This window comes from Conger conger, chromosome 3 (genome assembly GCF_963514075.1).
Source record: "Conger conger chromosome 3, fConCon1.1, whole genome shotgun sequence".
Taxonomy (NCBI): domain Eukaryota; kingdom Metazoa; phylum Chordata; class Actinopteri; order Anguilliformes; family Congridae; genus Conger; species Conger conger.
The window spans coordinates 82,901,651-82,929,649 of record NC_083762.1 but is presented as its reverse complement, the minus strand read 5'-3'; the positions used below and the strand labels follow the sequence as shown (position 1 = coordinate 82,929,649).

The 27,999-nt window shown below is 46.2% G+C and overlaps 1 protein-coding gene across 1 annotated transcript; it reads left to right on the top strand.

Annotated features, from left to right (window-relative positions):
- LOC133123699 (sodium/potassium-transporting ATPase subunit alpha-1-like) lies at nt 1-23,596 on the top strand. Its single transcript, XM_061234177.1, has 21 exons — nt 1-27; nt 7,220-7,330; nt 7,788-7,847; nt 13,487-13,534; nt 13,669-13,803; nt 13,899-14,016; nt 14,248-14,516; nt 14,821-15,129; nt 15,410-15,544; nt 16,074-16,266; nt 16,928-17,103; nt 17,184-17,320; nt 17,976-18,126; nt 18,426-18,594; nt 18,687-18,841; nt 18,935-19,058; nt 19,163-19,308; nt 19,404-19,534; nt 19,815-19,916; nt 21,422-21,513; nt 23,413-23,596. The coding sequence occupies exons 1-21, from the start codon at nt 16-18 to the stop codon at nt 23,439-23,441; spliced, it is 2,802 nt and encodes a 933-aa protein (XP_061090161.1). The 5' UTR covers nt 1-15; the 3' UTR covers nt 23,442-23,596.
- Nucleotides 23,597-27,999: the final 4,403 nt, after the last annotated feature.

Below are 27,999 nucleotides of genomic sequence, written 5' to 3'. Positions count from 1 at the left end.
ACAAAGACGGCAAAGATGGGACTCGGAGTAAGTGGTGGATCATAAAAAGAGAAAATATCAAATCTGTTTCCGAAATTGCGTTTAATATCGATAAATAATAACAGCAATATTAAAAAGGCTGTCTTTAATGAGTGACTGCTTCACTTCCGCATTGCTGCAAAAAAGTTCCCATCTAGAGATTTTACTTTTAATCATTATCTCTTAAGTTATGAAAGTGTTATCTTGTGTGCAATGTACTTTTATGGAATCATCCCAATTGTTCAAATAGACTCGCAGTATTTTGTTCTGTATCAATACATGCCGTGATGAAATGGTTGCGCCAGAGAACATGGCAACAAGCTTACTGAAAGAGCGAGTTAACTTCCTCCCGAAACGGCCACACAAGGACATTGTGCGTGTCGCCGGCTCTCAACGAGAAAGTGATCTTGTGACTGAACTTTTCAGAGAACTATCGCGATGGCTTGTGAAAACAGGTAGCCTACCAGGTAGAGGCTTGTTGTAGATTTACATTTTCTGATCTGAAATTGGGGGGGGGGGCGAGGTCAGAAGCGCATTGTCACTGCAGTCCGCTTCCAAACTATAGGTGAACGCCCGGTAGGATAACTAAAGGAACTAAGAGGTGCGTTTTTAGACGTATTCATGCATGTTTAAACCTGACACCAGAGATTTACTGCCCGCCGAATCGTTGAAATGTTCAGTTCTGGGTTCCGCCTTTTCACTGTCTGGAGTCTGGAGCTGGGAGGTTGCGCATGCGCTGTGCCAATAAAACAGTCCCAATGCGTGTCTTCTGATGTTTTTTACGCGGCTCCTCACGAGGAGGATATATGGCTGTGACTATTCATTGTTTTTCTTAACATAATTGCTTATTCATTGCAAATGGTGTAGTTTATATTTACAATGCAAGCTTAATTCACACTACATATTTTAAAGAGTTTTCCCTAGCTGGTAGCGATAGTAAAATCTAAAGGCCCATACCTGCCTATGCGTAGGCCACTCCCAAATTTTACTGTGAAATTACATTATTGGCATTTGGCAGACGCTCTTATCCAGAGCGACGTACAACAAAGTGCATACCCATAACCAGGGCTAAGTGCGCTGAAAGACCCTAGAGGGAAGTACAATTTCAATTGCTACCCGTACAACAAAGATAAGGACCAGGGCCTATTTTTATTTTATTTTATTTTATTTTTAAACAACAAATAAACAACAAAGCAAAAGTGACCAAACTTAACTATCCAAATACTGCTTACCTAGCCAACTAAAAATACCGAAACACTACGTAAATCACAAAGACAACAATTAAGGATCACAGGGAGGTAGGGAGGGATGGGGAGAGGTGCTGCTTGAAGAGGTGCGTCTTCAGTTTGCGCTTGAAGGTGGGGAGAGATTCTACAGTTCTGACCTCAACGGGGAGTTCGTTCCACCACCATGGAGCCAGAACAGACAGTAGTCGTGAGCGTGAGGTGGAGGTTCGGAGAGGGGGAGGTGCCAAGCGGCCTGTGGAGGCTGAACGAAGAGGTCTGGCAGGGGTGTAGGGTCTGATGATTTTTTGTAGATAAGCTGGGGAAGACCTTTTAACTGCTTGGAAGGCTAGCACCAATGTTTTGAATTTGATGCGAGCCATGACAGGCAGCCAGTGGAGGGAAGTAAGCAGGGGGGTGACGTGTGAGTATTTGGGAAGGTTGAAGACCAGACGAGCTGCTGCATTCTGGATAAGTTGGAGGGGTCTGATGGCGGACACTGGGAGGCCAGCCAAGAGGGAATTGCAGTAATCCAGGTGGGACAGTACCATCGCTTGGACCAGGAGCTGGGTCGAGTAGGGGGTGAGAAAGGGGCGGATTCTCCGTATGTTGTACAAAAAGAACCTGCATGACCAGGACACCGCCGCAATGTTCTCGGAGAGGGACAGTCTGCTGTCCATCACCACACCGAGGTTCCTTGCACTGTGACAAGCTGTTGGATTTATGTTCTATCGCTGCGATAATATACAAATTGTGAAGTTAATAATAGTAGCCTATCTGGGCCAATGTGGATGTTGACTGATTCTATAGCCTATTACATTTTTTAATGTAATTTTTGTTGATAAAGCCAACTAACAAAAATAGTTTTTAATTGTTATGTTTTTCAAATACTGTACTAGTGCTGTATGGGGTGTAAGTGCAGCTGTCCCTCCCGTTGCCCAGATACTGTACTAGTGCTGTATGGGGTGTAAGTGCAGCTGTCCCTCCCGTTGCCCAGATACTGTACTAGTGCTGTATGGGGTGTAGTGCAGCTGTCCCTCCCGTTGCCCAGATACTGTACTAGTGCTGTATGGGGTGTAAGTGCAGCTGTCCCTCCCGTTGCCCAGATACTGTACTAGTGCTGTATGGGGTGTAGTGCAGCTGTCCCTCCCGTTGCCCAGATACTGTACTAGTGCTGTATGGGGTGTAGTGCAGCTGTCCCTCCCGTTGCCCAGATACTGTACTAGTGCTGTATGGGGTGTAGTGCAGCTGTCCCTCCCGTTGCCCAGAGAATGCGGGCGGGCTAGCCTCTTTTTTATTTTCTTTTTCCGCCGGTCTATCAGGAAAGCGGTTTCTCTGGGGACCCCGTCTTCACGCAGTCCATAAAAGCTTAAAATAAAGATACCCACCCCACCCCAGCAGTGTCCCTTTCCCGTAACGTCTTGACTTTAAACTGTGAAGCTCTTGCGTGAAGCATTAGTCATATCGAGCTCTTCTCAGTTCGCGAGCTCTTCGCAGTGCGCGAGCTCTCCGCATTTCGCAGTGCAGCAGAGGAGCGGCCGTTTAGGAGTCCCTCTTTAAGGTGCGCTTGTTTTTGTGTTCAAAATAAAGACAAAGTGAATTTTTAGGACTGCTTTTTGTCAACAGATTAAACAAAACCGGGGCTGACAGGAACGGCGAGCCAGAGGTGTGGCTTTGTCACCATAGCAACAGGGCTGGGTCGGGATCTGGGAGTAGGGAAGAAAAAAAAAAAAAAAAAAAAACTCAATGAAGCTTTTTTTCTCAAATCTGCAACGAGCACTGAAGTATTGCATTTATATTACACATAATTTGGAGTGTGTAAGAATCATTCTTTTTCAAGTAATAATTTCAAATCCATGGCTCACTAGTGGCTACACAAATGCTCAATTTTTAAATGAAACCCTATAGTGATCTTTAAAAGGTGGTGAGCTTGACGATGCAAAATGTAAAGACTTTACAGTAAGTCCTCATCAGGAAGTTTACGGCCCCCTTTCCCACTGTAGAGCTGAACCAGGCTGGCTCATTATAGCCCTTTCCCACTGTAGAGCTGAACCAGGCTGGCTCATTATAGCCCTTTCCCACTGTAGAGCTGAACCAGGCTGGCTCATTATAGCCCTTTCCCACTGTAGAGCTGAACCAGGCTGGCTCATTATAGCCCTTTCCCACTGTATAGCTGAACCAGGCTGGCTCATTATAGCCCTTTCCCACTGTGGAGCTGAACCAGGCTGGCTCATTATAGCCCTTTCCCACTGTAGAGCTGAACCAGGCTGGCTCATTATAGCCCTTTCCCACTGTAGAGCTGAACCAGGCTGGCTCATTATAGCCCTTTCCCACTGTAGAGCTGAACCAGGCTGGCTCATTATAGCCCTTTCCCACTGTAGAGCTGAACCAGGCTGGCTCATTATAGCCCTTTCCCACTGTAGAGCTGAACCAGGCTGGCTCATTATAGCCCTTTCCCACTGTAGAGCTGAAAGCATCAATTAACCTCGTCAGTCTGTCAGAATGTGTCTCAGCCTAAATGTCCTCCCCTCTAGATGTTTTGATCCTGGCCTTTCTCACTGGGCAGCTTCAGTGTTTCTGATTGGCCTGGCCTTTCTCACTGGGCAGCTTCAGTGTTTCTGATTGGCCTGGCCTTTCTCACTGGGCAGCTTCAGTGTCTCTGATTGGCCTGTCCTTTCCCACTGGGCAGCTTCAGTGTTTCTGATTGGCTAGCAGACTGACTGACTGACAGCCCAGGGGTAACGGTAATGCATTGGTTTGGGGATGCAGTCAGTGCCTCTGAACCGTGGCCGTTGAGCTCAGTGCTTCAGCAGACATGCATGATGCACACAAGGAGATCCTGACACTTAAAACTGAATTGAATTAATCTGTACAGTGAGCACTGTCATAAATGCGCTTTACAGAGGAGCAGGAGCAGGAGGGCAAACCGCAAACTGGACCTCCAAAACAAAGCATGTGAGTTTCAGTGGGGGGAAATCTCAGGAGGAACTCGGCTATAGAGGGGGAGCCCTTCCTCTGCTGGCCAGCGAGGTGTAATAGAGCGATGTATGTAGCAGAAATGTGATCAGAAATCCATAACCGTGTTGGAGCAGAGCTGCAGGAGATGATTCTCTCTGCTCGCCTGGGGGAGAACCCTCCTGAGCCCTGGAGACCTCTGTAGAAAGGTCATGACCTTTTCATGGTGGTGGTGGAGGAGCTGTAGCCTACAGTGATGACCTCAGTGGTTCAGTGATTTGATTATAGTAGATTATACTGTTTATTACTTACAGCTTTAGAGCCTATTGTGCACTGGTGGCACAAGCCCTGGTGTAGCCACAGTAAGATCAGTCCAAACATTCATTTGGACTGAACAAACATTCACAAGGCCCTTAACCCCCGAGCAATGTGGGGTTAAGGGTCTTGCTCAAGGGCTCAACAGCTGCACTCATCTTATTGTGGCTACATCACCAACCATCACGCACCTTAGATCCTAGATTATTGGCCGCCCCCTCTTTGTGGCTGGAACATTGGTTGTCTCCCTCAGTTCCCTGGTCTGCTGTGATCTGATCTGCATCGTCAGGTATAAACGCAGGACACACAAACCACTACTCCAGCCTGTTTCAGACGAGGCTGACTGCTACAGAACTGAGACAGCTCATTAAATATGAATAGAGACATTTGTACAGCCTTTGTCTGCCGGGCATGGCCCCTCCCTCCCATTGGTGCTGAGAAGCCTCCCCTCCCTCCCATTGGTGCAGAGAAGCCTGCCCGTCCCTCCCATTGGTGCAGAGATGCCTGTGATATCTAGACAGAAAGGCGTGGTCCCTGTGGTTTCCCCTGCAGTCTGACCACCGGACGGATGCACCAGGACCTCATTGGCTGAGGAGCTCAGTGTGGACAGAGCTGGTGGCTCATTGGCTGAGGAGCTCGGTGCGGATGGAGCTGGTGGCTCATTGGCTGAGGAGCTCAGTGCAGACTGCCCACGCCGCAGTGTGGCAGTGGGATATATTTAGCCTGTTTATCACTGTCACTGCGAGTCTGAAGCACAGGGCTGCTTTTCGTATCTTACACGATGCAGGAACACCTCTTTACAGACAGTCTGCAAAATGCTATTCAAAGCGCTCCACAATGAATGCCTCACACAAAGTCACACACTCGCACTCCAACAGCAATAGAAGGCTGTCGTGTAAGGCACCAGTCGGCTCGTCGGAAGCGGTTGGGGGTTAGGTATCTTCCTCAGGGACACTTCGACACACCCAGGGTGGGGGATTGAGCCGGCAACACCGACTGCCAGACGACTGCTCTTACCTCCGGAGCTAATGCGCTCCCTGGAGAAGGAAACGCACTGCCATTGTGGGACTCTCTGGGGTCCTAACGCCTCGATACCGCTTGGCTGACTGCAGGAGAGTACACGCCGTATGATCATATCCTATTGGTTGCGTTCAGAGATGATCTCAGATTCCCTGTAATACTGTACTGTCTGAGGCACAAGCAGATCTGAAAGATGCTTTCAAAAATAATTTATAAATGTAAACAAATTACTATAAAGAGCAGCGAACAGTTGCAGTACTGTTTCATTTAGTTTTTATGTGCCATCTGTCATATCCGTAATAACCCATTATTAATTGTTGGATGGGGTTGGTGACTGGCTTTGGGATGATTTCGGCAGGTGAGCTGTGTTCAGGCCTTTGATCACTTTGAACCAAAGGCAACAGCACAGCTTTAATTTCGTCCATAAATCTGGTGGTGACTCCGTAAGATGACCTGCTGAGACTCAAGGTCTTCTTGCATCTTTTGCATCGTTTGTCTGGGGTTTATAGCTGTAATAAAGTTCAGCTGATCAATATTGTAGCGTTTTTTCTGGTAGACACACAATATGCTGCCTTATTTAGGCCTCGGAAAAAATAAAACAATGAAGACTAATTACTGGAATGTATTGGCTGTTTGAAGGAAATGAGTCTATTGAGCAGTCAGAGCTCCCTTATGGTGAGAGGGCAGGGCTGGAGTTCCTGTGTGTCTCTCCGTGTGTCTCTCCGTGTGTCTCTCCGTGTATCTCTCCGTGTGATTTATGTGTCTCTCCTGCCAATCTGCACTCACCCTGACCAAGCTCAAGCTTTATCTTTTCTTTCACAGCTGAACTTTGGTGACTTTGGCACTTTCAGCACTTTCTAGTGAATACTGTGGAATAAAGTCAAGTCAATGTGGACCTAAGTGATTTGGGTTCTCCTGGTTAGTTTTCTCCTCAGTGATGATGATAATTAATGTATTTTATCCAAAGTGACTTACAGGTGATTACACCAAGCAGGGGCCATTCTGCCCAGGAGCATTGTAGGGATGAGGGCCTTGCTCAAGGGCCCAGCAGCTGTGCAGATCTTATCACCAAACTTGCCGGTCATGTTTCCGGTCATGTACCTTAGCCATTTAGTTTATAATCTGAAATAACAACACGTCCCTCAAATCCACCTCGGATAAATTAAGGTCTGCCATATATGACGATAATTTGCCCTGGACAAACACTTGGAAGCGTTTAAGGATGGTGTGTGATGGTGACACATGGTGTGACATGGTGTGACATGGTGTGACATGGTGTGTGATGGTGTGACATGGTGTGACATGGTGTGACATGGTGTGTGATGGTGTGACATGGTGTGACATGGTGTGACATGGTGTGTGATGGTGTGACATGGTGTGACATGGTGTGTGATGGTGTGAGATGGTGACACATGGTGTGACATGGTGTGTGATGGTGTGACATGGTGTGACATGGTGTGACATGGTGTGACATGGTGTGTGATGGTGTGACATGGTGTGACATGGTGTGACATGGTGTGTGATGGTGTGACATGGTGTGACATGGTGTGTGATGGTGTGAGATGGTGACACATGGTGTGACATGGTGTGTGATGGTGTGACATGGTGTGACATGGTGTGACATGGTGTGACATGGTGTGACATGGTGTGACATGGTGTGTGATGGTGTGATTCTCCCGGCTCTGTAGGAAGGAAGGGATCAGTATGAGCCGGCGGCCACGTCAGACCAGGGCGGGAAGAAGGCCAAGTCCAAAAAGAAGGAAAGGGACATGGAGGAGCTGAAGAAAGAAGTGGATCTGGTGAGACTCACTTTTACACTCATGGGCTAATTAACCTCCAGTTGGTGTCCTGCAGGAAAAACCAGGCTTCAAAAAAGCAAACATTGCATTACTGAAAATGTGATTTTAATTTTCTACATGTACTGCAACAAAAGTTTGCCTTAACAAGTGTTTTAGTCTTGTAATGAGAAATATTTTTTTTCCCCCGAGCAGAACATATTAGTTTGCTTGAAGGAAGTGCACAAGTGGAATGTTCTTGCCGCATTAAGTTGACATGTCTGTCTCACCTATTTCTGTCTTGTTTAGTAAAAGAAGCCATAAATAAGATTCCAAGTCAATATAAAATGCATATTAAGCTGGTTTGTTTTTGTTTTTGCAGTGTGGCATCTGACTTGACAATGTTATAGTGTTGACATGAACAGTAATACATTAGGTTCTGTGTCGTGCATTTAAAGGATATTGTTCATTCCCTCTGCAGGATGACCATAAGCTCACTCTGGAGGAGCTCAACCGCAAGTATGGCACCGACCTGACCAGGGTGAGTCTGGACCTGCAAACGGGGGATTTGGTTCTCTGGGGACGTTATGAGTGGTGTCAGTCTTTCATTCTGCAGATCATAATGGTGCTCCAGTTTCATCCAGTGGTTCGATACTGGGCGGCACGGATGGTGCAGTGGGTAGCACTGCCGCCTCACAGCAAGGAGGTCCTGGGAATCCCCGTCGGCCGGGGCCTCTCTGTGCGGAGTTTGCATGTTCTCCCCGTGTCTGCGTGGGTTTCCTTCGGGTACTCCGGTTTCCTCCCACAGTCCAAACACATGCAGGTTAGGCTGATTGGAGAGTCTAAATTGCCCGTAGGTATGAGTGTGTGAGTGAATGGTGTGTGTGCCCTGTGATGGACTGGCGACCTGTCCAGGGTATATTCCTGCCTTTCGCCCAATGTATGCTGGGATGGGCTCCAGCCCCCCCTGCGACCCTGTTCAGGATAAGCGGGTTCAGATAATGGACGGATGGATGGATGGTTTGATACTGGAGAAATGCGGTAGGTGCAGTGTAAATCTAAACTGGTCAAATCTGAACCAGTCCTGGTGATCCTTGACGGGTCTAAATGGAGCTGTGATTTGGTCAAATGCTTCATTGTTTTGGAATCAAATCCTTTTCTATGCTTTACTGAGCTGAGTCTGGTGTGCTGGAACCTATGAAATGCACTCTAAAAGTGCAAACCCCGCCTTCTGGTCCTCTTGGATGGCTCAAATGCACCAGCCAAGATCAATCAAGTGTTTTGGAATAGTATAATCCAAAACCATTTCACATTTTACCCAGCTCTGGTTTCATCCTGTAGTTCACAGATCTGAACAGAGTCTATGATGATACTTTCATGCTGTTCTGGCTGCCACCCAGGAAGTAGTTATGTACAGTGGGAGCAATAATTATTTGATCCCCTGCTGATTTTGTAGGTTTGCCCACTTACAAAGAATGGAACTGTGTAGAATTTTAATCATAGGTACATTTTAACATTGAGAGACAGAATATCACAAAATAATCCACAATAACAACATCATATAAATTGTATAAGTTTATTATCATATTTTTGCATGAAATAAGTATTTGATCCCCTACCAATCAGCAATAATTCTGGCTCCCACAGACCAGTTAGTTTTCCGTTAACATTACATTACATTAAATTACGTGGCATTTAGCAGACGCTCTTATCCAGAGCGATGTACAACAAAGTGCAAATCAAACACAAGAACACGTGCAAAAGTGGACCTGAGAGGACAGTACAATTCCGAGTCCTAGTGTAAACATACAGAAATTCAGAACCCTTGAAGAGTACAATCAACTTTCAAACTAGCATACCACAGTTGGCAGCTAGAATACAACAATACAACAGCCAATAAAAACAACAATACCTATACAAGTAACGATATCTATACATAAGTGCCATTACGGTCTAAGGCTAATCACAGTGATTGTGAGTTGGGGAGGGAAAGGTGTAGCCTGAAGAGATGGGTCTTCAGTCTGCGCTTGAAGGAGGTCAGAGACTCTGCCGTTCTGACATCCACCAGGAGGTCATTCCACCACCGTGGGACCAGGACAGAGTCGTGAGCGTGAAGTGCAGGTGTGGCGAGGGGGAGGCGCCAGACGGCACAAAGTGGCAGAACGGAGGGGTCTTGTTGGTGTATAGGTCTTGATTAGTGATTGAATATATACCGGGGCTGATCCTTTAACTGCCTGGTATGCGAGCACCAAAGTTTTAAATTTGATGCGAGCCATAACAGGCAGGCAGTGGAGGTTGCGGAGCAGGGGGGTGACAGGTGAATGTCTGGGAACATTGAATACCAGACGGGCTGCAGCATTCTGGATGAGTTGTAGGGGTCTGATGGCAGATGCTGGAAGGCCAGCCAGCAGAGAATTGCAATAGTCCAGGCGGGACAGGACCATTGCTTGAACAAGGAGCTGAGTGGAGTAGGTGGTGAGAAAGGGTTGGATTCTCCAGATGTTGTACAGGAAGAACCTGCACGCCCGGGTCACCGTAGCGATGTTAGCGATGCGATGTGATAAGATTGGATCCACTCTAAGGCTGTGCCACAGATCCCTGTAGATGCCAGGGAGGCTAAGAGGATGGAGTGGTTGACCGTGTTGAACGTCGCAGAGAGGTCAAGAAGGATCAGGACAGAGGAGAGAGAGGTTGCTTGTGCAGTCTGAAGGGACTCGTTGACAGAGAGGAGTGCAGTCTCCGTCGAGTGGCCAGGTCTGAAGCCGGACTGGTGGGGGTCCAGCAGGTTATTCTGAGAGAGGAAGGAAGAGAGTTGGTTGGAGGCGGCTCGTTCAATGGATTTGGATAGAAAAGGAAGGAGAGATACCAGATGGTAGTTTTGAATGCAGGAGGGGTCTAGAGTGGGTTTCTTTAGGAGCGGGGTGATGTAGGCCCTCTTGAATGATGAGGGAAAGCAGCCAGAGGACAGAGAGGAGTTAACAAGGGAGGTGACAAACAGGTGATCTTTCAGGTGATTGCCTGAAAGAGGTTTGAGGGGATGGGGTCCAGGGCACAAGTAGTAGGGCGGTGGGAGAGCAGGAGGTGAGACACATCAGCATCTGTAAGGGGACAGAAAGAGGAGAAACAGGGGGCAGACACAGAAATGGAGGCAGGCATAGCAGTGGTGGTGGTCGCGAAGGTGCTGTGGATATCTGCAACCTTCTCGTCAAAAAATACAGCAAAGTCATCAGCAGTGAGCGAGGACTGAGATGGTCGGGGAGGTGTGCTGAGGAGAGAGGAGAAAATGGAGAACAGTTGACGAGGGTTAGAAGTGGAATTCTGGATTTTTGTTTGGTAGTAATTTCTTTTGGCAGTGGTGATAGCAGAGGAGAATTCCACCAGGAGAGACTGGTAGGAAGACAGGTCCGATGGGTCTTTTGATTTCCTCCACTTCCTCTCAGCTGCACGTAGGCTGGGCCTGGAGGAACGTAGAAGGTCAGAAACCCATGGGCTGGGAGGGGAGGGTCGAGCAGGCTGGGAGACAAGAGGACAGAGAGAGTCAAGGGATGAGAAGAGAGAGGAAAGCAGCACGGAAGATGCGGAATCAGTGGGTAGTTTGGAGAAGGTTTCATGAGGAGGGAGAGAAGCAGTGACTCTGGGGGCAAGGGAGGAGGGTGACAGAGAGCGGAGGTTACATCGGACAGAAACAGTGGGGGTGAGAGAAGGGGAGGGAGGCAGAGGAGCTAGGGGGATGGAGAAGGAAATTAAGTGGTGATCGGACTTGTGTAAAGGGGTAACAGTGGGGTTAGAAAAGGAGCAGTTCCTCAGAAAGATCAGGTCGAGAAGGTTTCCAGCCTTGTGAGTTGGGGGAGAGTGCTGCAGAGAGAGGTCAAAGGAGTGAAGTAGTGGTAAGAAGGCAGCAGACTGGGAGGCTTCCAGGTGGATGTTGAAATCTCCCAGGAGGATAAATGGGGTACCATCCTCAGGGAATGAGCTGAGTAGAGTTAAGAAGCACTCCTAATCTCAACTCATTACCCAAAACACCTGTGTCAACTCGTTACATCGTTATGTAGCTGTATGAAAGACACCTGTCCACACAATCAATCAGATTCCAACGTTTCCACCATGGGCAAGACAAAGGAGGACATCAGGGACAAAATTGTAGACCTGCACAAGGCTGGGATGGGCTACAAGAAAATAAGCAAGCAGCTTGGTGAGAAGTTAAGTTTGGTCACTTTTGCTTTGTTGTTTGTTTGTTTATTTGTTAAAAAAAAAATATATATATATATATATATATATATATATATATACACACATATATAGGCCCTGGTCCTTATCTTTGTTGTACGGGTAGCAATTGAAATTGTACTTCCTTCTAGGGTCTTTCAGCGCACTTATCCCTGGTTATGGGTATGCACTTTGTTGTACGTCGCTCTGGATAAGAGCGTCTGCCAAATGCCAATAATGTAATGTAATGTAAAAGTCAACAACTGTTGGAGCAATTTTTAGAAAATGGAAAAAACACAAAGTCACCACCAATCTCCCTCGGTCTGGGGCTCCACGCAAGATCTCACCTCGTGGGATATCAATGATCATGAGAAAGGTCAGGGATCAGCCCAGTACTATACAGGAGGAGCTTGTTAATGACCTGAAGCCAGTTGGGATCACAGTCACGAAGAGAACCATCAGTAACAGGATTAAAATCTTGTGTGCGCAAGGTTCCTCTGCTGAAGAAGGCACATGTACAGGCCCGTCTGAAGAAGAACACCTGGATGATCCAGAGGAGGCTTGGGAGAAGGTGATGTGGTCAGATGAGACCAAAATAGAGCTATTTGGCATCAACTCGACTCGCCGTGTTTGGAGGAAGAGAAATGCTGAGTACAACCCCAAGAACACCATCCCCACTGTGAAGCATGGAGGTGGAAACCTTATGCTTTGGGGGTGTTCTATGGGGACAGGACGACTTCACCGTATTGAGGGGAGGATGAATGGAGCCATGTACCAGGAAATTTTGGGTGACAACCTCCTTCCCTCAGTGAGAGCACTGAAAATGGGTTGTGGAAGGGACTTCCAACATGACAATGACCCAAAACATACGGCCAAGGCAACAAAGGAGTGGCTCAAAGGGAGCTGAAGCTTCGAGTTGCCAAGCGACAGCCTCGGAACCTTAAGGATTTGGAGAGGATCTGCAAAGAGGAGTGGACCAAAATCTAAAAAATCTTGTATATGATGTTGTTATTGTGGATTATTTTGTGATATTCTGTCTCCCAATGTTAAAATATACCTGTGATTAAAATTCTACAGTTCCATTCTTTGTAAGTGGGCAAACCTACAAAATCAGCAAGGGATCAAATAATTATTGCTCACAATAATTAATAAGAAAGGATTTTAACTAAAATCTGCCTGACCCGGCACGGATGGTGCAGTGGGTAGCACTGCCGCCTCACAGCAAGGAGGTCCTGGGTTCGAATCCCCGTCGGCCGGGGCCTCTCTGTGCGGAGTTTGCATGTTCTCCCCGTGTCTGCGTGGGTTTCCTCCGGGTACTCCGGTTTCCTCCCACAGTCCAAAGACATGCACGTTAGGCTGATTGGAGAGTCTAAATTGCCCGTAGGTATGAGTGTGTGAGTGAATGGTGTGTGTGCCCTGAGATAGACTGGCGACCTGTCCAGGGTGTATTCCTGCCTTTCGCCCAATGTATGCTGGGATAGGCTCCAGCCCCCCTGCGACCCTGATCAGGATAAGCGGGTTCAGATAATGGATGGATGGATGGATCTGCCTGACCGCACATATTATGTACCTCTGCGTACATGCACGTATGCTACTTTGGTATAACACAAGAATTTGAGTGAAGTTTGGCGCCACAGTTCACTACCTCTGAATAATTCACTACAGAAACTCGAGGATCTGAAATCTTTCATACGAAGAGCAGCCCTGTTTTTACTGCAACCGCTTGTTGCTTAGCAACAGCAAGAACCTAGATTCTCTCCTGTTCTCTGAACTTTTTTTTTTCCAAAAGTTTTCAACTTTTATTTCATCCCATTATATTAATTGGCATTTCTGAATGATTGTGCTTGCACATATTGACCTAGTGCAGGACATTTTTAGGGAATTAACAGGATGAGTCTTCAACACAAGTTGTCCATGTTGTCCATAAAAAAAAGAAGAAAAGAAAAAAACGATCGCCCTCTTTTTCCCCCACAGGGCCTAACGGGTGCCCGTGCTGCAGAGATCGTGGCGCGGGATGATTACTGATCAAAGTAAAAATAGTCATCCAACTTTAGGCTGGAAAGGGGAAGCTATGGGAACTATGGGAACTTGCCTGAAGTGAAGGTGGGTTATGAACTTGGAAGTAACCTGCCTGTTTTTCATGCTGCCTCTGCTAGCAAGCGCTGGTTATCCGTAACGGTGAGAAGAACAGCATCAATGCTGAGGATGTGGTAGTAGGAGATCTAGTGGAAGTGAAGGGAGGGGACAGGATCCCAGCTGATCTGCGGGTCATCTCTGCACACGGATGCAAGGTGAGACCTCCATACTCCTCTCGAAGGATCCCCAGCCCTTCAGCAGAGCCCCATGCTCAGTGTAGGGCTCACGGTGCTTTCTGTATGTCCCACAGGTGGACAACTCCTCCCTGACTGGAGAATCAGAACCCCAGACTCGCTCCCCTGATTTCTCCAACGATAACCCCCTGGAGACCAGGAACATTGCCTTCTTCTCCACAAACTGTGTTGAAGGTAAGGCTCAGGGAAAGGCATAGAAAAGCCATCCCTGGTCCTGGGGAACCTGGCCCTTGAGTGTTACCAAGTTGTCTGTCAGGATTGCACAGGGTTGTATATTCTGGTTAAACCCAGCTGTCCAAAGTTGTGTTGAAATTCTGCACAATTTCTGTACAGTTGGTGTGTTGTTTCCTAGACGATTGTCTCTGTTCATGATTCTGATCCTGCACTGGTGGGATCTTTCATCAGGCACTGCCCGTGGTATTGTGATCAATACCGGTGATCGCACAGTGATGGGACAAGTTTCTACACTCGCCTCTGGTTTGGAAATGGGACGCACACCCATCTCCATTGAGATCGAGCATTTCATCCACATCATCACAGGTGTGGCTGTCTTCCTGGGTGTGTGGTTATTCATCCTCTCGCTCATATTGGGGTATTCCTGGCTGGAAGGCATTATCTTCCTCATCGGAATCATTGTCGTCAACGTGCCTGAGGGACTTCTGGTCAGTATTACTGTGAGTATAAAAATGTACTGAAATTTCTCTAAAATGCATATTTTAAAGAGAAGATTAATTCGGGCTAATCTAGGACCTCGCAGCACAGGCAGGCTGCTGAAAAGATTCAGTGTCATCGAGATTCCTGAAATTCTTTTCAGTTCCTAAATTTCAAGGGTTCAGACTGCACTGCAGCCATCTGTGACCGTCCTGTCTGTCGAAATCGGTTATAGCCAGAAGCTGCATTTGGATTGAGCAAATCTCAATCAGGTGACCTGATCATCTCAACTAGAGGTTATGTGACCATCCTTTACCCCTTCCTCAGGTGTGTCTGACACTGACTGCCAAGCGCATGGCCAAGAAGAACTGCCTGGTGAAGAACCTGGAGGCTGTGGAGACCCTGGGCTCCACCTCCACCATCTGCTCCGATAAGACCGGCACCCTGACCCAGAACCGCATGACCGTGGCCCACATGTGGTTCGACAACCAGATCCACGAGGCCGACACCACCGAGAACCAGAGCGGAACCTCGTTCGACAGGAGCTCTGCCACCTGGGCGGCTCTGGCCCGTATCGCCGGCCTGTGCAACCGAGCCGTCTTCCTGGCTGAACAAAACCACGTGCCCATCCTCAAGGTCTGTCCTGCTGGATCTGTTCATAACCCCAGTCCTCTTCATAACCCCCATCCCATTCATGACCCCATAAGTCCTAGTCATAACCCCAGTCATACGCATTGCCCAATTCTATTCATGAACCCTCATCCTATTCATAACCCCAGTCCTCTCCATAACCTCATTCATAACCCCAGTTCCATTCATTGCCCAAGTCTTATTTCTTACCTGACCTGGATGGAGGTGCAGGTGAGAGACAGACTAATTCCCAGGCTTATGGCTCCTCCCCTTTCCTCCTTCACAGAGAGATGTTGCAGGAGACGCCTCTGAGTCCGCCCTGCTGAAGTGTATTGAGCTGTGCTGTGGCTCTGTGCAGGAGATGAGAGAGAAGCATTCCAAGATTTCAGAAATCCCTTTCAACTCCACCAACAAGTACCAGGTACATGCGTAATGGGAGGAAATCAGCTGTAGCTTCGGACTCCTAGCCCACACTGCACAACAGTAAATATAATTATACCATAGAGCAAAAGATCCAGGCTCCCAGCGAAGGGCACAAGCCTGTTACTGCTTCTCAAGAGTTGACTCCAGACTGTAACAGACATTCACATCCTAACTCATGTCTCTGAACCCATGGACCATACAGTGAGGTAAAGGTTATAGTGAACGAATTGAGTTATCCTTTTACAAACAACCATTTCAAATTGTATCACACTTCCATAGGCTAGCGTTTAAGTCAGGAAGAACAAAGCTAATTTGTGTATAAATTTAGAATGGTGATTAAACTTGTCCTGGACTACCTGAGATATGTTGAATGATTAAACAGTTTAATGAACATGTACCAAATCCAATCAAAATCAGGTATTCACCCAGACGATAGTATGCATTTTTGTATCCCCCTTTACATGGAAAAGGTTAAAATCAACAGAAATCAGAATCTAGATTTGATCATCTCTTTGTCTTCCTCGTAGCTGTCCATCCACAAGAACTCTAACACCGCAGAGACTAAGCACCTCCTGGTGATGAAAGGTGCTCCAGAGAGGATTCTGGACCGCTGTTCCACGATCATGATCCACGGCAAAGAGCAGCCCCTGGATGATGAGATGAAGGATGCCTTCCAGAACTCCTATGTGGAGCTGGGAGGCCTGGGAGAGAGAGTGCTGGGTGAGACAAGATCCCATGATCCAATGGGACAAACCATCTAAACATCTATTCTGGCCCTTGAAGCAGTTTTGTTCAACTATAAACCATTTTAAACAGTTCAATAGTTGCCATTTAACACACGACTCCTCTTTTTACAATATTATATTAGAAGACAATTGCTTATGCTACATGTAACTCAAAATACAGAATCTTACCACATACATGAAGATTGTAAAAAGCTTGTGAAATTTTAAATCTGGAGCAAAGAATACAGTATGGCTGGGAATGTGGTCACACATTCCTCTCGTGATAGCCGAGCAAAAACACCCGATGACCACCCACATTCTACGACACTTATTCAATTCTTTAAAAAATGTAGTGATGAAAGTACTTAAATTAAAATGCCATACTTGGAACATGGAGGCATTCCAGACTGTTGACATTTAGAAAAAAGTAAATGAAAGGTTACAGGTAAAAGAACAAAGAAGTGATACCTTGTGATACTTAGCTGTAATGTGTACAGAATTTGCAAGGGAATTGTCTGGTTGGAGACGTGGATATTGCACATCTAACATGAAATAAAACATTTTAGTAAGTCCCCTCAGTGAGTAATTTTGGGTTTCTTGGGAAAAAACACCTTGTTTCTGGATCTCATGAAGTTTTCCTTCTGTCTGCTGTGCAGGATTTTGTCAGTTCTTCCTCCCGGATGACCAGTTTGCTGACGACTTCCAGTTTGACACGGACGAGGTCAACTTCCCCACGGAGAACCTGTGCTTCATTGGGCTCATGTCCATGATCGACCCGCCCCGTGCAGCTGTGCCCGACGCTGTGGGCAAGTGCAGAAGCGCTGGAATTAAGGTGTGTCCATCGCCTTCTCCCTAACACAGCCAACAGGCAAAATAAAGCAGTGCTCAACACTTTCTCTTCCCTTATTTGAGGTTATCATGGGAACTGGTGATCATCCAATCACTGCCAAGGCCATCGCCAGGGGGATGGGTATCATCTCTGAGGGCAACGAGACAGTGGAAGACATTGCTGCTTGTCTGAACATCCCAGTTCCTGAAGTCGACCCCAGGTATGAACATACCACTTACTGAAGTCAACCCCAGGTATGAACAAACCACTTACTGAAGTCAACCCAAGCTATCATCTGCAGATTGGGTAGATTAGTCCAGTAAAACATCACATTTGCGACAGAAGAACATCGGATGAGAAAGCCAGAGATGTTTGTTAGGAGGAATCAGAGATTATTTCTTTGGTCAGTCATGAGATCAAAACAGTACAAGGTCAAAAATCTAAATCACAAAAAAACACTTTCAAATGTGTGTAAGGTCAGGGCACGGTTTCAGCATGTATTCATGAGCTCTAGGGCTGTGCATTGAGGAGCTGGGTGTTGGCACTCTCCCTAGGGGTAGACAACAGGAAATGAAGGGTATTAACCATGATTTACAATGAAGTGAATACTATATCCTGGGGAGGTGCAATCCACTGCCCCGGTTTAGGTCAGTATGAACCAAATCCTCTTAGGAAATTCAGAGGGGAAAAAAAGACAGGTCGTGCCGGGACATTCCCTAGTACTCCCGCCATTCCTGGGAGGACCTTGCCCAGGATCAGGCATGTGACCTGCCTGGCTGTCCGCCATTCTTACAAGTATGACGGGCATTAGCAGGGTTTGACTGAATGAAGGTCTGTGGAGTCAGGAGTGAGACTTTATGCTTCCTTCTCTGCAGAGACGCCAAGGCTTGCGTGGTCCACGGTGGAGACCTGAAGGATCTGACCTCAGAACAGCTGGATGACATTCTGAAGCACCACACTGAGATTGTGTTCGCCAGAACCTCACCTCAGCAGAAGCTCATCATTGTGGAAGGCTACCAGAGACAGGTAATGATGATAATAATAATACTAATCATCATCATCAGCATCAGCATCAATCAAACAAATCACCTCTGCCACCACCAATCATTTTGTGACAATCTTATATATTATTTGAGAAAATGTTTTCTCCAAAAAAACAAACATATGTTGTAAATAATGAGAATGTCAATGGTATTCATTGTGTTCTAGAAGTGAATGTAGTAATTGATTGTAAACAATCTGTAATTTTGATTTGAAAAGCTAACAGCAGGCATTATGACGACTCGTGTGTGTGTGTGTGTGTGTGTGTGTGTGTTTAAACTCAGGGTGCCATCGTGGCTGTGATTGGCGATGGTGTAAACGACTCCCCCGCTCTGAAGAAGGCTGACATCGGTGTTGCTATGGGCATCGCTGGATCCGACGTCTCCAAGCAAGCCGCCGACATGATCCTCCTGGACGACAACTTTGCCTCAATCGTGACAGGAGTGGAAGAAGGTAAACGCACCTTGCTCACTCTGGCGCCATTTTAACAGCCGGTTTTTCCAGAGCACACCATAATGTTGGGCCTCTGTGAATGTTCCCTCCAGGCCGTCTGATCTTCGACAACCTGAAGAAATCCATCGCCTACACCCTGACCAGCAACATTCCTGAAATTACCCCCTTCCTCCTCTTCATCATCGCCAACATCCCCCTGCCCCTTGGCACAGTCACCATCCTCTGTATCGACTTGGGCACTGACATGGTAGGAGCACCAACCATTCTGCTGGAGATTCATTCACTCAAGATGTGGTGTGAGTTTGACTGCTAACACTGGACTCCTCTTATGATCTGCAAGGTCCCGGCTATTTCACTGGCTTATGAAGCAGCTGAGAGTGACATCATGAAGAGACAGCCCAGAAATCCCAAAACGGATAAGCTGGTGAACGAGAGGCTGATCAGCATTGCCTATGGTCAGATCGGTAAGAGTCCAGGCTTCTTAGTTTAGTCAGGTGTTGAGTGAGAGGGTGGATGTATGTTGGTTTTGTGGAGGTCTCTGAGCTCCTCATGCTCTCCATCTCCCCAGGAATGATGCAGGCTACTGCCGGGTTCTTCACCTACTTTGTCATCCTCGCTGAGAATGGCTTCCTACCCTCCACGCTGCTAGGAATCCGTGTGAAATGGGACGACAAGTACGTCAACGACCTGGAGGACAGCTACGGCCAGCAGTGGGTCAGTACACAGCACCAGGGACCTCAGAAAGACAACAGTGAGCAGAATCTAAGTTGAATGAAAAACTAAACCACTCTCTCTTTCTTGTATCTCAGACATACGAGCAGAGAAAGATTGTGGAATACACCTGCCACACTGCTTTCTTCGCCAGCATCGTGATTGTGCAGTGGGCTGACTTGATCATCTGCAAGACCAGGAGGAACTCCATCATCCAACAGGGGATGAAGTAAGTAGGACAAGCAGTAACTCCCTCATCTATCTCACCATGCCCCTGTCTGCTTAGCCCTGATTGGTGTCACAGGATTTCCTGATTTATTTTGAGCATGTTTTTGGAGCACCACCCTATGTGTTTGAAATGCACATCTCTATGTTCATGTCTTGTTATTTCAGTTTAGCACCAAATAAAAAAAAACATTATGTTTTCCTGTATGTTAATCTCAGCTGGAGAATTGTGTGTATTCAGAGATTTACATGAAGTTAAAATGTGTATATTTTTCCCACTTCAGGAATAAAATCCTCATCTTTGGGCTGTTTGAAGAAACCGCCCTGGCAGCCTTCCTGTCGTACTGCCCAGGAATGGACATCGCTCTGAGGATGTACCCTCTCAAGTGAGTCCTGCCTCTCCCTATAAGCCAATCAGCATGCAGGGCTTGGTCTTACGAGCCAATGAGAAAGCAAGAGAAGGGTCAGGGCTTGGTCTTACGAGGCAATCAGCATGCTCAGGTTTGGCCTCATTGCAGTAGAAGGTAAAATATCCAATAGGCGTGCAAATGTGTGATCAGTCTAGGAACTACAGCCGTTTTTATACACAGTCTCCCCTAAACATAATTGGACACGTTAGCTAACTCTGAAATAAATGAGGGTTGTTGTCCTGCTGCAAGGTGAAGTTAATTTTCAAGCAATTAATTGTATTTGAGCAAATAAGATGAAATATACTTCAGAATACATCCTCATGCTGCTATCAGCTGCTACGTGATCAACAAGGAGACAATAAGTCAATAGGTCCCAGGGGCTCCATGTTTCACAGAGGTGGTATGCTTTGGATCATGGGCAGTTCTTTCTTTCTCTATACTTAGAGAACCACATGGTAATCCTGTGCCTTCCCCTACTCCCTCCTCATCTTCACTTTCCTCTTTCCATCACAGTGGTTCATGCTGATACTTGTCTCATCTGTCCATAAGACACTGTTCCAGGGCTCGACAGTTTTTTAAATGTAGTGTTTAGTTTAACTCTAATTGGGCCATTCTGTTCTTGAGGCTTGTGTTTTGCATCTTGCGGTGAACCCTCTGAGGTTATGCTGGCCTAATCCTCTCTTTATGGTAGCCTGTCACATCTATGCGTACATCCTGGAGAATGTTCTTCATCGGTTTGACAGTTGAAAAGGGTTTTTCTGCTGGGTAGCCAGCTTGCACATAGCTTGTGAATTGGACTTTGCAGATTTGGGTGGCATTGGAGAGATATATACAATATAAAATACAATTCATAGTATTCATTGGTCGTCCACTACTTCTGCAGTCTACCAGGTTGTTTGTAATTGCTGAGCTCACCAGTGTGCCTAGGAGTGCGTCACACATTTGATTGTGGCACACCCAATGTTTTGCCGATGTCTACATTTCAGCCTCATTGGGGTCTCATTGGCATTAAGATTTATTTGGTCCTCATGTTGAGAGACTCCAGCAACAGACTCCAAATGCAAAGGCCACACCTACAATCAGCTCTCGGGCTCTTGTTCGCTTTCTGGTGCTAATGATGCAAAGTTGCAGCTGTGCAGCCAGTTGTCCCATTACTATTGCTCCCCTAAAATGGGGGTCTATGTAAAAAAGGCAATATTTCCTACTCAGATCACCTGATATGGATGTGAATACCCTTTAGAATTGCTGGAGTACAGAGCCAAAACAACAAAATGTGGCATTGTCCCAATACTTTTGTATTTAACTGTATATTCGGGAAGTACTGGTGATCTAATGACTAATGGCAGCTGTAGTCCTGTGCAACTTTATAATAACTTCATGCATTTCTAATCATGATTATTTGATTTCCTGATGGATGACATGATTATTTGTTTGTGTTTTTTGAATGTATGCTGAATGGCTGGATACGTTTTGTGTTTTAGGCCCTCATGGTGGTTCTGTGCCTTCCCCTACTCTCTGCTCATCTTCCTGTACGATGAAGCCCGGAGATTCATCCTGCGGCGCAATCCGGACGGTAAGCTGCTGAGATTCCAGATGAACCGATCCGCACACAATCGAGATCAGCTGATCCACATACGATAGAGGTCATACATCAGCCGATCCATACACGATAGAGATCATACATCAGCTAATCCGCACACAATCGAGATCAGCTGATCCACATACAATAGAGGTCATACATCAGCCGATCCATACACGATAGAGATCATACATCAGCTAATCCGCACACAATCGAGATCAGCTGATCCACATACGATAGAGGTCATACATCAGCCGATCCATACACGATAGAGATCATACATCAGCTAATCCGCACACAATCGAGATCAGCTGATCCACAAACGATAGAGGTCATACATCAGCCGATCCATAGACGATAGAGATCATACATCAGTTAATCCGCATACGATAGAGATCATACATCAGCCGATCCACATACGATAGAGATCAGCCGATCCACATATGATAGAGATCATACCTCAGCCAGTCCACATACAATAGAGATCATACATCAGCTGATCCACATACGATAGAGATCATACATCAGCTGATCCACATACAATAGAGATCATACATTAGCCGATCTGCGTACGATAGAGATCATACATCAACCGATCCACACACGATAGAGATCATACATCAACCGATCCACACACGATAGAGATCATACATCAGCCGATCCGCATACGATAGAGATCATACATCAGCCAATCCGCATACGATAGAGATCAGCCGATCCACACACGATAGAGATCATACATCAGCTGATCCACATACAATAGAGATCATACATTAGCCGATCTGCGTACGATAGAGATCATACATCAACCGATCCACACACGATAGAGATCATACATCAGCCAATCCGCATATGATAGAGATCATACATCAGCCAATCCACATACGATAGAGATCATACATCAGCCAATCCGCATATGATAGAGATCATACATCAGCCAGTCCACATACGATAGAGATCATACATCAGCCGATCCACACACGATAGAGATCAGCCGATCCACATACGATAGAGATCATATATCAGCCGATCCACATACGATAGAGATCATACATCAGCCGATCCGCATACGATAGAGATCAGCCGATCCACATACGATAGAGATCATACATCAGCCAATCCGCATATGATAGAGATCATACATCAGCCAGTCCACATACGATAGAGATCATACATCAGCCGATCCGCATATGATAGAGATCATACATCAGCCAATCCACATACGATAGAGATCATACATCAGCCAATCCGCATATGATAGAGATCATACATCAGCCAATCCACATACGATAGAGATCATACATCAGCCAATCCGCATACGATAGCGATCAGCCGATCCGCACACGATAGAGATCATACATCAGCTGATCCGCATACGATAGAGATCAGCAACATAGAGAGTTTTGAGACAGTAGCTAACCCGTATACACACTGTCGGTAGAGCTTTTATTCCCAAAGCAGAACTGTTGTCTGGCTATGTACCTTATGCTTATACACACACACACACACACACACCCCACTTCACACAATAGCATCGCTGTGCTTCCATGTGGTTTTTTTTGTATAGTTTTTCATGCGAGACATTTTAAAGCTTACTCATGTCACACTATATATGGATTTCTATTTGGCTAATTAGCACAGAACATTCTGTGTAAATTTTAGTATGGATTTGAAAGTAGCGTGTAGATTTGGGTATCGATATGGAAGTGGTTTAGTGATTTTGGTATAGATGTGATTCTAGTATGGATGTCAAAGTGCTGTGGAGATTTTAGTATGGATGTGATTTTAGTATGGAAAGTGCTAGACTAGACTTTAGTATGAACCTGAAAGTGCTGTGTACAGACCTGCAGGGCAGAGAATGCGTTTCCTGAAGCCATTATTTCTCTGTTGCAGGTTGGGTGGAACGGGAGACATACTACTGAAGCGTTCTGCCTGCCCCACACATTCTGCCCCACGCGTTCTGCCCCACGCGTTCTGCATGGTTGTCTTGCTGCTCGGAGATTTCACTGCAAGCCCTTGGGTTCTATATGCACGTTTTTAACAGTGTGATTTTAAATAAATGGTTTGCTGGGTTTGATTTTGGTGTCCGGTTTTTATTTCAATCAGTATTCTAAGTGTAATGTAGCCCATAGTCTTCCTCACCTTAGAGAAAGCGACCTGGATTTGGAACTTATCGAGACACGGCATCGCATTTGTCCTAGATTGGGTGACCTCTTTTTCTGTCCCCAAACAAAGACATATGCGAGGGGCTTTTGGAATGACTGACCAGAATAAATGGAATTTGGAGCACCAGTAAACAGTGGTATGTGTTGTTGTTTTGTTGTTGGCTTGTATGAGGAAAGGTGTGCTAAAGAGAAAACAGCTGTATTTTGCGGTTGTGGAGGTGGAATGAGTAGCGATGAGGGACTGGACTGGAGGAGGGCTCTGAAACAGGTTTCAGCTGCTCCACCACAGCACTGAGAGACGCCGGGCTGAACTATTACTCACCAAATGCGACCAAATCGGTGGGAAAAATAGGAAGCACAGAACTCTGATTGGATGGTGCAGGCGAGGATAAATTTAGTCACAGGCAACTTTCATCGCTCAGTGGCTCATGTTGCTGGCCGTCGCTCAGCTTCATAGAAAATGAATGGACTTCTGGGAACTGGTCACCCAAACCCAAACCCTTACCCCCTAACCCCCTTACCCCCTAACCCCCTAACCCTAACCCCCTAACCCCCTAACCCCCTAGCCCTAACCCTAACCCTAACCCCCTAGCCCTAACCCTAACCCCCTAACCCCCTAACCCTAACCCCCTAACCCCCTAGCCCTAACCCTAACCCCCTAGCCCTAACCCTAACCCCCTAGCCCTAACCCCCTAACCCCCTAGCCCTAACCCTAACCACTGACTGTGTAGGAGCAGGGTGTTCCAGGCGAGCGAGTAGAATTACTAACCATGAGTGACATTTCTGATATTTTAATGAATAAGCAGGAAGAACTCTCTCTTCAGCAAATGATAAAAAACCTAAACACCAGCCACCCCTACCCCCCAAACCAAATACCATTTGCCATCTTAACTGCTTAAAGAATCCAGGCCAGGAATGCACACCTGTCTGCCTGGCAAACAAACATGATGGATTGGCTATGCCAATGGCACACAGCCTTGTGTTAGGAAACAAATAATCCAGAAAAGTATGAGTTGTGATAATTCACGTTAATCGTTAACTCAGCAGCTGTTCGTAATGTAGTTCACATGTTGGCAGTGGCTCAGACAAATGCAGTTGGACACTTTACATAAAAGTGCACAAACCAGACGACCAGACTCACTCTGCACCGGAAGTGATGAACTAACACAAAAAGGTTTTTCTCGCCTCACACCTGCTGGGTGTCAGCTGAGAGGCGTACTCTGATGTGGCTTTGGGTTTGCAGCTGTTTAGGAGATATGCAGAGACTCTCAGAAGTACTTAATGAATGTAAACAACCCACAACCTTTGCACTGTGAAATGCCCAGTGTTAATTCAACTTAGTTCAGTAGTGATGATATTTACTCTACAAGAGGTGATTTACACTTTTCACGGTGCGTTAACTATGCTATCAGTACACAGCTAACACAAAACCTTCTCACATTGCTGCTGCCATGTATAACATTGACAAAACATTTCAGTAACATTGTGAAAACATTTTGTGTTAGATGGGATAGCGGGGTGTTTGCAGGGAAAATTGTATAATTAGGAATTCTAAAATAAGAGTGATGAATGTTAATGACACAGTTTAAATAAAAATTTTATTTCAGGTTCTAATCACTGATTAAATGAGATTATGGTCAGGTGTTAAACAGTCTATTCAGGCATTGATTAAAGATTCCTTGTAACAACATTTACATTTGGTAAATGTTTGTGCATTGAGAGAATTGGTGAACCAGTGGTTAGAACCAGTGACACGGCAGTGCATTTGCAATTGTCCAGCTATATCTTCACACCACTGAGGTTGAAATCTGGAATACAGAAATATGAGTTGACTGACAGTGTGGCTTATCATCAGAGTCCCTGCATCTGCATAAATGTTCTGACAGGTTGGTGCTTCCTTGTTCTGTTGTTGCTGTGTGTCTGCTGAGCCAGCACACAATATTCATTTAGCATCTGAACTGAGTAACTCACGGCACCGCCCAGCAGCGAGGGAAACTACCACAACATATCCATGAAGAATAAAATACACAAAATATAACTGCCTGTCCCAGCTCATTACAATTATAATCACTTGTTATTTGGCTGAATCTTTTATGGTGAATGGTAAATGGTTGGCATTTATATAGCGCCTTTATCCAAAGCGCTGTACAATTGATGCTTCTCATTCACCCATTCATACACACATTCACACACCGACGGCGATTGGCTGCCATGCAAGGCGCCGACCAGCTCGTCAGGAGCATTTGGGGGTTAGGTGTCTTGCTCAGGGACACTTTGACACAGCCCGGGCGGGGGATCAAACTGGCAACCCTCCGACTGCCAGACGACTGCTCTTACTGCCTGAGCCATGTCGCCCCCTACATGTTGCCCCCTTTTATCCAAAGCAACTTATATTTGATTAGACTAAGCAGGAGACAATGCCCCAAAGCAGGTGTTGTGGTAAGACCTGTGTTGAAATAGTATTTGTTTTGGATTCCAATAATTATCTGTGCTCTATTGATCTTGCCTGGTGCAGTTGAGCCTGCTAGAAGGAGCAGATGGGTGGGGTTGGATCATTTAATTTGTTACAATACTCCAGGAAAGCTGAGCAAAATACAGAAAAGTATTTGAATTATTCCAAAACACATACTGTTTGAACCCAGGTCATTTTCCTCACTGCAAGGTCTCATGAGAAATCTGCTCACTGCAAAATTAAAGATGCATATTACATGACATGAATTTATATAATTGATTTCCTATAATTGTTTCAAATGCTTCACATTCTATAAAAACTGCTGACCACAGAAACTAAGCAGATGAGTCAGGCAATCCACTGAGCTGTGTTACTGTTGTGAGTTTATGGAGCAGAATGCATGGTTCTGCTGTGTATGACTATTTAAAATAATCATGTGGTTCCGCTGTGCTTACCAAACCTAAAGCATCCGAAGCAGAAACCTTGTTTTCTGGTTGTCTTTCTCTTTCTGAAGCGATCTAACCTGCAGCGTTCCTCCCTCACTCATCTCATGGCACTATGAACCGCGCTGGCACGCGCACGTTAGCACGTTAGCGGTGCTGAGGCTGCAGGATGGCTGCTGGAGTGTAAGGCAGTCGTTTGGGCAGTAAAGAGATTTGGCATTCCCTCCCCTGGTGGGGGGGGGCGAGGGGGGGCGAGGGCTTCTTGCATTTGTACTGCAGCATTCTTGCCTTGGCTGTGCGAGATGATTGTGTGTGTGTTTGTGTGTGTAGAGTGTGTGTTGTGTGTAGATGCGTGTGTGGGCATGCGCATGCATGTGTGTGTGTGAGTGTGTGTGTGTGTGTGTGTGTGTGTAGATGCGGGTGTGGGCGTGTGCATGCCTGTGTGTGTGTGCATGCGTGTGCGTGTGCGTGTGTGTGTGTGAGTGTGTGTGTGCATGCGTGTGCGTGTGTGTGTGTGAGTGTGTGTGTGTGTGTGTGTGAGTGTGAGTGTGAGTGTGTTGGGTGAGTGTGTGTGTTGGGTGAGTGTGTGAGTGTGTTGGGTGAGTGTGTGTGAGTGTGTGTGTTGGGTGAGTGTGTGTGTGTGTGTGTGTTGGGTGAGTGTGTGTGTGAGTGTGTGTGTGTTGGGTGAGTGTGTGTGTGTGTGTGTGTGTGTGTGTGTGAGTGTTGGGTGAGTGTGTGTGAGTGTTGGGTGAGTGTGTGTATGTGTGTTGGGTGAGTGTGTGTGTGTGTGTGTTGGGTGAGTGTGTGTGTGAGTGTGTGTGTTGGGTGAGTGTGTGTGTGAGTGTGTGTTGGGTGAGTGTGTGTGTGTGTGTTGGGTGAGTGTGTGTGTGAGTGTGTGTGTGTGTTGGGTGAGGTGGGGATCCCTCTGTGACTTCCTTCCTATGCTGCAGTCAGAAAACCAAGTGTCATATTTAAAGCTCATTTTCTAGGGGTATATATTCTTGGGGATATTTTTACACCCTGACCCACAAAAACATGTCTCTCCTCCCATTCTGCTCTCCCCTCATTTGACATTTCAATATTACTTTAATTCTGGTGTTTATGTTCAGGTCAGAATTGTTGCTGTAAATGTATTTCTGTGGTCTCACACAAGGTACTTCAGTAAGTTGCTGTTTGAAATATAATTTATTGTCGTTTCACCAATCTTTTTTGTCTCCAGGATTTTTTATCTTAATTGGACGTTTACCTGGCTAAACAAAGGCTTAATAAAAAAAATAATGAGATAAATAATTGTGTGTGCAAGAAAGTGTTTGGAAAAGGTGTGTTTGGTGAAATAGAGTTTTAATAATTCATGAGGATTTCGCTGCAGTGGGATCGTTATCTGCCGTGTTTTAGCGAGCGCGCGTGAGAACCGGCCGAA

What these genes read in the sequence shown, in the direction of transcription:
- LOC133123699 (XM_061234177.1), top strand. An exon ending in ACTCCACCAACAAGTACCAG is followed by an intron (nt 15,545 to 16,073) that starts GTACATGCGTAA and finishes TCTTCCTCGTAG; the next exon opens with CTGTCCATCCACAAGAACTC. An exon ending in TCGACTTGGGCACTGACATG is followed by an intron (nt 18,842 to 18,934) that starts GTAGGAGCACCA and finishes ATGATCTGCAAG; the next exon opens with GTCCCGGCTATTTCACTGGC.